Source organism: Cibotium barometz, chromosome 32 (assembly GCF_041138505.1).
Source record: "Cibotium barometz isolate CiBa-2024 chromosome 32, ASM4113850v1, whole genome shotgun sequence".
Lineage (NCBI taxonomy): Eukaryota > Viridiplantae > Streptophyta > Polypodiopsida > Cyatheales > Cibotiaceae > Cibotium > Cibotium barometz.
The window spans coordinates 48,270,532-48,279,173 of NC_141077.1; the positions used below are offsets into that span (position 1 = coordinate 48,270,532).

Below are 8,642 nucleotides of genomic sequence, written 5' to 3' on the forward strand. Positions count from 1 at the left end.
AAATCATTAGCAATTATGATGAAGCGAGTACTTCAGTAGCACTGTTAAATTTAATGATCTAACTTCATCATCATCTGCTTGAGGTCCTGCTCACTCATGTTTGTTTTATGAGGGGAAGACACCTTTGAGCAATGCCACTGCAAAGTATCCCATCTTGGACACTGGACAGGATCTTTTGAGACCACATAACCAGTGGCATGTTTGTGAAGGGCTGGCAGCCTGGCTCAGCCCCAGATAGGTAGCATACACCAATGGATTCTCATTGATGACTAGGTGACACGATGACATTCGACATTTGCCACCGCGCAGTAGAGAGAAAAAATGGCAATTGCCAAACCACCTGTTCTAAAGTGTTGTCCCACGTACTTAAAACCCAGCAAAGTTTTCCTACTTACTTCCAGGGCCTAGACATGCACAGGCACTTACATCTTGATGGTGATAGGCTGAGTACCTTTCCATGCTAAGAACTAGTATCAAGGTCACACCCCATCTAAATATGCATCTGGCCTCTAGTGGAGGCTAGCAAAATTTCCAAACCTAAACCTAATACCTCGGCAGAAAAACAGTGCTGCAGGTCAGCTTCTCCTTGTTGCCCCCAAAAAAAGCACTTTGTATAATTTCTTCCTCAGCTTTATTAAGCTCACCAACATGCAACGTGCCGAATGCTTCGTAGTATAAATCTGAAGAGTTGATTAGAGTCCTCAGTCACAGGGGCGTACATTAAATCAGTAACCCTCCTGCATACAACCTTACTTGGCAGAGGCAAGCAAAACTTAATACCAGTTGTAAAAATAGATAGGATTTCCCATCATGTTGCAGTCTAGATAAACTTGGAATTTCCCATCATTTCACCCCCATCTTTTAACACTTCTCATTTTCACCCACTAGTGTAGAATTTAAAAATGCATTGGTTTGATACATCTCATACAAGACAAGAGTACACTTGGATTATATAAAAGAAAAAATTGGGCCCTTTGCAGGCATGCTTACGCCCACGCTGGTGGGCCCATCTTGATCGCACAGCCATCATCCCTCCAAGCCCCACCTTCTATACTCCATGACTTAAATTGTATGCTTAGTTCTTAAACTAATCAAATACTCCATTGAAACAGCAGCATCACGATACAATGCACTGCACAACCTGCATATTTTGATACTCGGAGACAAATGCTCGCTTTCACAGCTTTCTAAATTTCCAGCTTTTGCAATGGCTTACATGTATGAGCAAAAAAAAACACAAGGTAGCAAAAAAGTGCCCTTTCCAAAAAGCAAAAATCTGCTTCACATTTGATCCAAGTTGCCTGAATTGTTGGACCTTAGTGAGTAAGACTGCAGTCATACAAACTTGTGCTATATAAAAATCAAAAGTAAGTCACCACTAGTAACACTCGCATCTCCTTCCAATGGCAAATGCTCCATAGTATCACTTGAAGTGACCTCAAATCGATACAGGTGCCTGCCTCATCTCTTTTTTTATGGGCAGAGCTGATCAAATCACATATAAATCTGTCACCACAAAAATTGAGCTTAAAAAGCATCCTATATCTAACCACCTTCCTTCAGATTGACAGCTAGTTCTACTGCTGTAAAACTTACATTTGACCAACTAAATATGTTTCCAAAATGCAACATTATTACATCAGCTAAACGTTCTCAGCCCAAATCTCATAGGTATGCAGCCAAACAAAAAACTAAATTCAGCCAATTGATTGAGTGCTGGTGTATACGGTTACTTCCTTCAATCTATCTCCTCAATCCCCTCTTAGTAATCACATGCTAAACCAAATCCCCCCTTGCCCAGTGTTTGCAATGTAGCCAATCCTCTTATAAGGCTAAAACCCCCTTTTGGGCCTTACACCTAAACTTCGTAACTAAATGCCTTGAGGGTCCCCTAGGCCTTCCCCCTGCGATTGCACACCTCTGTCACTGGCCCAGGCCCTCTAAATTCCCAAATTATGCAACCCTCCTTAGGGATATCTAACAAAAGCCTACAAAAAGTAACCCTGGCAAGTTCCTCTTTGAGGTTTAGGCAACACAATTCCGAAGTCACCAAATCTGCCTTGTATCCCAATGGAGGACTCTCACCACTGGTGTTTCCTTCGTCCTTCAGAAAATCACAACATTTTCTTAATCTTCTTTTTGTATGACAGATAAAAAAAACACCTTTCTTCCCCCTTTTGTTAGATTTGCATCAATTTTGACATGTTATGTTGAGCCTGAGGTGGCATACACAAGTATACATCAGATGAATGCCCAATCCACTTGACAATGATGAAACCAAACCACCATCCAAATGTCTGCACGATTTAAAAGAGCCATCCCTTGTGTCCACAGCAAAGGAAAACGAGGCAGCCTAAACTTCCAAACAAAAAAAATTAATGTTTTTGGCTCTGGCATCTTGGCTAACTCTGCAAGCTTCAAAAACAGCTAACATCCAACAGAGTCACAAAACCAACATTTCTATTTCCTTGATTTTCATTCTTGAAATTTCATGCCATATCACAAACGGAAGGAGATTGCAATCTTGACTTCATGAGAGTAAATCTTCATTCTTGCCAGTAAATAAATAGTTCTTCAAAACAAGTTGCAAAACTGGAAATTTTGAGCAAAGCTGGGATTTTAAAAAACCAAGTCCAATCATTGCGCAGAACTTGAAGCCTAAGAGGCGGCAAATTGAATGGATTATAAGAACCATTACTCTTAGTAGCGATGACAGTGCGAAATTTTGAGCAAAGCTGGGATTTTAAAAAACCAAGTCCAATCATTGCGCAGAACTTGAAGCCTAAGAGGCGGCAAATTGAATGGATTATAAGAACCATTACTCTTAGTAGCGATGACAGTGCGAAATTGAAGTAAAGCTTAAACTGCCACCCATCGCCCACAATTGGAATGTATTTATGTTCATCTGCACAATCTCATCTTGTTCTTAGCAGAATCTAGAGGAAATTAACCACAAGCACTTGCCACAATTCTTGTTCCCATATAGGAAGAAAGTCCTTTGAGCGAGAATAAACCATTCTTATGCCATATTTTCCAGCTTCTCCCATTCTTAAAACTGCATAATTACATCAACCTATGAGCTTTCTGGTTAAACTGAGCTGCATGATTTTGGCCCAAAAAAACTCCACACAAGTCCATCTCAACAGGTTGTCAATCTGTATACAAAATACAGAGCAAACATCAAGCCGTCCAGTTTGATGTTGGCGTGAGAACTTTAAGTCAACTACATTTACAATGCAGAGTTAAAGAAAACAGAAATTTCAAGGAAGTACATGAAGACTAAAATTGGTAAAGTAAACTAAAGCACTCTGCCAAGGAAAAAGATACATTTACCCACATGCTGCTTTCAATAATAACCAGGAGCCTGAAAGTCGTAGCCCCCAGACCCTGAATGCCCTCCATAAAGAGATGATGGATACATGGATGTCTCTCTTCTCTGCAAAAAATTGATCAGCAGAGGTTATGGAGCATTTTGCGACAACCACGTAAACAAAATATTGAAACTGAGCAGGCGGCAACATGGCTCTAAGGTGCCAAGAGATCATATATAGAATGTACCTCAGGAGCTCCAGAGAGGTAGCCAGAGGTCTCAGGAAGTGTGTTGTAGCTATGGTCATCATATGCTGAGCTACCCCCTGCCTTCCCAAGTCCACCTGCATGCCTCACTCAGTCAGCTTTAATCTCAAATACAAAAGAGTCGCAAACAAAGAGCAAAAGAAGGCTTGTGCTGCTGCTTACTTCCACTGTCATAGAAGGAAGAAACTGGCCCCTCCCTAACAGATAAGCCTGATCTGCCCTGCCTAACGCCAAGAGCCTGCGTGGCAGGTCCAGATGGAGACCTAGGCCACATAGCACCAAACAAAGTATATGACTTCCATATGTACAAAAAAAAGGGTCTCCAAAATCATTCAGCTCAAAAAAGCAGAGCAAAATCATCATAAACAGACCTCACACGACTTGGGTAGTGAGAGACATTTTCTGGAAGAGGGCCAGGATCTGAATAGTCAACTCGAGCTCTGGGATATCCTCTATGGTTAGATTCATAAAAGCTTGAATCCTCGTCCTGGAAAAACCAAACAAGGCAATGATTAAGGAAAAGACTGGGTAAATACAAACTTATGAAGCATGTAGTAAACATGAGCACATAAACAACTGAATCATACCCAGACTGAAATTGGTCGCTTGATTCCAACACCTGACTCACTGTATTCCTGAACTTCACCAGTAAAACCTTCACCATCCCGACCGTACATATGGCCTTCTTCATACCTCTGATGATGCACACCTTCATGGTGAGGGGATGGATAGCGTCCTGAATGTGCCACCCTGTTTCTAGGAGATGGACCTCCATGATGTAGATGCTGAGGCTCGTCATAATCATCCCTCATAGCAGCAGGCCTCAGAACTCTCCCCCTGGACATACCAAGATCAGAAGCAGGCCTATTATATGTGCCACGAGCATAGCCTGTGTCATTTTGCTGCCTGTAGGCTGCTGTCCTAGTGTCAGCTCGTCTAGCATCATAGTGTCGACTATCGTTGTTTCGAGAATAAGCACCTCTCATAGTACCCCTAGAGCCCCGTGCATAGCGACCCCCTGCAAAACAGTCATTTTGCAATTTTAAGAAATGCACACTATCTGTAGTAAAATGCTTGCTGCGCCACTGTAGTAAACAGACAAACAAGTCACCTCTTCCCCTTGCAGTGGTGGATGGCCAACCCTCATCCTCCCTCAAAGCTCTGAGCAACATGCGGACCTCATCCTCATCATACAGACGCTTGCCTCCATGTCCTGTCATCCCCCGGCCGCCACTCCACCCAAAGCTGCGACCACCTCGTCTTGAGCCAAAACGGTGGGCAGCAAACCAACCTGCTAGAGCAGGATACACAAATCTGTTGAACAACCCTTTTTTCACATAGCCTACTAATGCAAGGAAAAAAATATTACGCAGAACAAGAGACAAGGAGCTAAATCAACAGGCTACCTTCACCTCTTCCTGCTTGTCCTCTCCCTTGACCTGGATAATCTCTTTGTGTGCTCCATCTGTCAAATCTCCCCTTCTGTAATGGCCTTGTGAGAGAGACTTTTACCTTAACCTAAAACCAGAAAGGGACCTAGCATTAAAATCCTGCCTTGAAGCCCCAGCCTCACTCTTGCTTTCATACTTTATAAAAAACAAAATTTGATTTTGATCTTACTTTTCTGTCCCCATCAGGTAATTCTACTTCGCGAAAGGCCTCAACGCATGCCAATGCACTCTCGCGACTTGAAAAGTTAACAAAAGCAAAGTCCTTCCTCTTTGCAGAAGGCATGTTCCGTGCAAAAACAATGCGCTCGATTTCACCGAATTTCCCAAAGCTTTGCTTCACTTTGTCATCGGGCCAATTTGGTGGCACACCATCCACAAAAACAGACTTCACCTGGAAACACAAAAACACATAACAGAGATGAGAACCTTAAATGCCCAGTCTCCTTATGAGTCCAGCAGAGGATAAAACTCAATTGATTAGCTTTCAGAAAAAGCAGTTGCACCTGAGACATGACTGAAATGTCAGGTTCATTCAAGGGCTGGGCCCATGAAACCTTTGCGGGCCTGTCGTAGCCAAACATAACACCTGGTCGCTGCAAGCGTTGAAAGGCATTCACTGCATCGTAATGGGTTGCCAACTCCAGAAAAGCATACCCACGGTTCAGTGCTTCATTTTGAGGGTCAGTTATCAAAGTTAGGTCTTCAATACCATTGATTCCATACTCCTTTAGCTTTTGAAGAACCTGAAACATAAAAATACACAGATAGTTCTGAGGTACTGCTATACCCAGCATTTCCACCAAGCCCCTCACTCAGCATTCAGTCTGAAAGGCCAACCTCTGAGGATCTCCAATCTCTTGATATATTGCCAATGAACAAGGTGTCGTTATCTTGATTGGGCAGAACGCCACATTCTTTCCCCCGAATCTGCCAAGAACACATAAGGATTAACCAAAAGATTCCTTTACCTCCATGCTGCAGGCACAGATTGCATCATGCTGCTCTGTGATCAGAAATACCACCAGATTGAAGCAAAAAAACGTACTACATGCAAGCTCCCATGAGGTTTAACAAATCACATGCAAATGCTCCTGTCTTACTACCTGTGTTACAGCAAATTCACTCGCAGCTCGCCCCGCCTGTTCCACAGTTCCAAACCGAACAAATGCATACCCTTTGTTTTTACCCGTCACTGGGTTCATCATCAGGCGCACCTCCACGACGTCACCAACCGGCTTGAAAGCAGCCCTCAAATCATCTTCAGTGGCATCTTTGTCGAGACCACCAACAAAAACTTCTAGCTTCTTCCTTTTCTGCCTCTCTGTGAGAGGCCTTGTTTCCACCATGTCTGCATGATATTCCTCCCCACCCTCTGCACCCTCTTCCTCTTCTACTTCATCTTCATATTCTAGCTCTTCGTCAAACTCTGCATCTTGGTTATCATAAAGTTGCAGTTCCTCATCAGCTGTTTCCATCATCCCGCCTTCTTCAACCTCATCTGCTTCAATAGATTCAACCTCTTCTTTAAAGTCGTACTCAAGAAGTGATTCTCGTTCTTCGGCGTTCAGGCCTTTACCTACATCAGAAGGCACTTCACTGCTCATCTCTGGAACTACCTCTTTCTCTTGCTTGAGATCTTTTTTCGCCTCTTTTGTGGTGCCCTTCCCTTTGACAACAACTTTTCTCACCCCTTTCTGAGGCTTTTCTGGTGCTAAGCTGGCTGGCTTGGTTTCCTTTGCAGGAGGATTCTCAGCGGTTGACTCTTTCCCTGTCGCAGCCACCTGCTGCTTTATAGCTTCCTTGTCAACATTAGCGTGTCTCTCCCCCTCCTTTGCTTCGTTTGAAGTCTTGACAGGTTCGGTGGCAAGGGGGGCTGCTGCAGTAGCACTTTTCTTTGAAAGTACTACCTTTTTCTTCACAATGACAGTCTTGGTCTTCGGCTTTGCCACAGTTGCATTGAGCTCATTAGGTTTGTTGGAACCAACAGCAGCACTTCTTTCATCTGCATCGCTTCCATCCAACTTTGCCGGCCTTGGATCAACCGGGGCCTTGGAAGTATTAACCAAGTCGGCCTTCAACTCCACAGAAAGCTCTGGCCCCTGTGCTTTGATTTCAACAGGCTTCACTGGACTAGCTGCAATCTTCGGGACGCCTTCTTTCTTGGGTGCGGGGACTGGCTCCGAAGCCACAGCAAGCTTGGACTGGACAGGAGAAGCTCCCGCTTTGGCAGGTACTTTCTTCACAACTTTCCTCACAGAAGGAGTGCCTCCTGCTTTGTTTGAGGTTGGAGTCTTCATAATCTCCTAGCGGGCTGCGGCAGATTCTGTTTTTACAGGCACGACAATGAATCAACGATCCTGCAAACAATCTCTGTACAGATATGGCCAAAAACGATAAAAGCAAACAGATTGAAACCCTAAAATAAATATCGGTTCTTCAGAGAGATTGCCGTACACTGAAGATTGATTCTGCAGAAAAAACCTAATAAGGAAACCTCTTTGTTCAAAAATTTAGGGTTGCTCAGATGCAGAGCGATGAGGCGAGCCTAGACAGAGGACGCAATTCCGATCTCTCGTTTCTCTCCAATAGTAAGACAAAAACCCTAACTCTAGGCTTCAACGTTAAAAACCCTAATTCTAACAGAAAACAAACAAGAACTATGGTGACCGCCGTAAATAGTGGCGAAAGCTCTAAGCTTGGGCTGCACAGAAAAACACTAAACGTACCGGCAGCAGTGAACAGGACTACGGGCTGCCAAAGAGCAACAAAATTCACTGATATAATCTAACTCTAACCATCTTGCTTGTTGCCCTAAAACTGTTTGTGAATTAATCAACTTAGGAAGAGTAAAATCGATTTTACTAAATACAAAAAGTGCTAATAGATTAATGCTTGTCCTTTTTTTTTAGAAAACTGGAAAGTTAAATTATAAGGATAGAGCTTAACTTAAGCTCATACTTGTACTGGTTACATAACCCAAAATATAGTGTAACAGCTCATTATCTCTGAGATTGTGAGCCATTGTTTTGCTTGAGCTCACCATTTTGCTTGAGCCCTATCTGTTTCTCGGCTTCATTTGTGAGATTAACTAGGTAAGTCTCCATTTCTTCCATTTTAGTGGCCTTAGAATCCATCAGTTTGGCCCACGCATCCTTAACAGCAGATCTCATTTGCCATTCAAAGGCAATCTTAGTCCTTGCACTAGATCTGACTACGTGCCCTAAAAGACACACAAGTTCCTTTTTATCCATATTATCCACAAATATGCAGATCTAACCATATTTCACAGTCTTGTTGAATACCCTTTCGCCTCTCCTAAAAGGATTTCTTTCCATATTGCTTACCTTATAAAAGGTAAGCAATAAGCATATCTGATCACATTCCACATTCTTGTTGAATACCCTTTCGCCTCTCCTAAAAGGATTTCTTTCCATATTGCTTACCTTTGTAAAAGGCGGTCTATTGTGATAGGTCTTATTTTTAGCTTAGAAGCCATTTGAAAATATTAGTTGGAAATAAGATTTTTGTATTTATCCTGTAGTTTCCAAAACCTTTAAAATGAGTGACATATTATTGAAGTATAAATCTCGCATGAGTAGTGGGGATTATAAGATA

The 8,642-nt window shown here is 42.8% G+C and overlaps 1 protein-coding gene across 9 annotated transcripts in view; it reads right to left on the bottom strand.

The window, feature by feature from the left end:
- LOC147620277 (uncharacterized) overlaps positions 1 to 7,881 on the bottom strand; it is a 58,471-nt gene extending 50,590 nt beyond the window's left edge. For 3 of the 9 annotated variants that reach the window (XR_015261768.1, XR_015261767.1, XR_015261766.1), the window contains exons 1-12: positions 7,482 to 7,861; positions 6,131 to 7,350; positions 5,865 to 5,954; positions 5,531 to 5,770; positions 5,197 to 5,418; positions 4,983 to 5,094; positions 4,688 to 4,867; positions 4,164 to 4,594; positions 3,948 to 4,063; positions 3,739 to 3,839; positions 3,559 to 3,653; positions 3,338 to 3,436 (exon numbers count right to left, since the gene is read on the bottom strand). Coding sequence is in view for 5 of the 9 variants with exons in the window: in XM_086772467.1 (XP_086628593.1) it covers positions 3,347 to 3,436; positions 3,559 to 3,653; positions 3,739 to 3,839; positions 3,948 to 4,063; positions 4,164 to 4,594; positions 4,688 to 4,867; positions 4,983 to 5,094; positions 5,197 to 5,418; positions 5,531 to 5,770; positions 5,865 to 5,954; positions 6,131 to 7,324 (2,871 nt within the window). In the remaining 4 variants the exon portion in view is untranslated. Of the gene's footprint in view, positions 1 to 1,082; positions 3,156 to 3,337; positions 3,437 to 3,558; positions 3,654 to 3,738; positions 3,840 to 3,947; positions 4,064 to 4,163; positions 4,595 to 4,687; positions 4,868 to 4,982; positions 5,095 to 5,196; positions 5,419 to 5,530; positions 5,771 to 5,864; positions 5,955 to 6,130; positions 7,351 to 7,481 lie in introns of those variants that run through there. The other 6 variants (XM_086772471.1, XM_086772467.1, XM_086772469.1 and 3 more) reach the window with 6 other exon arrangements.
- Between the last annotated feature and the right edge of the window lie 761 nt (positions 7,882 to 8,642).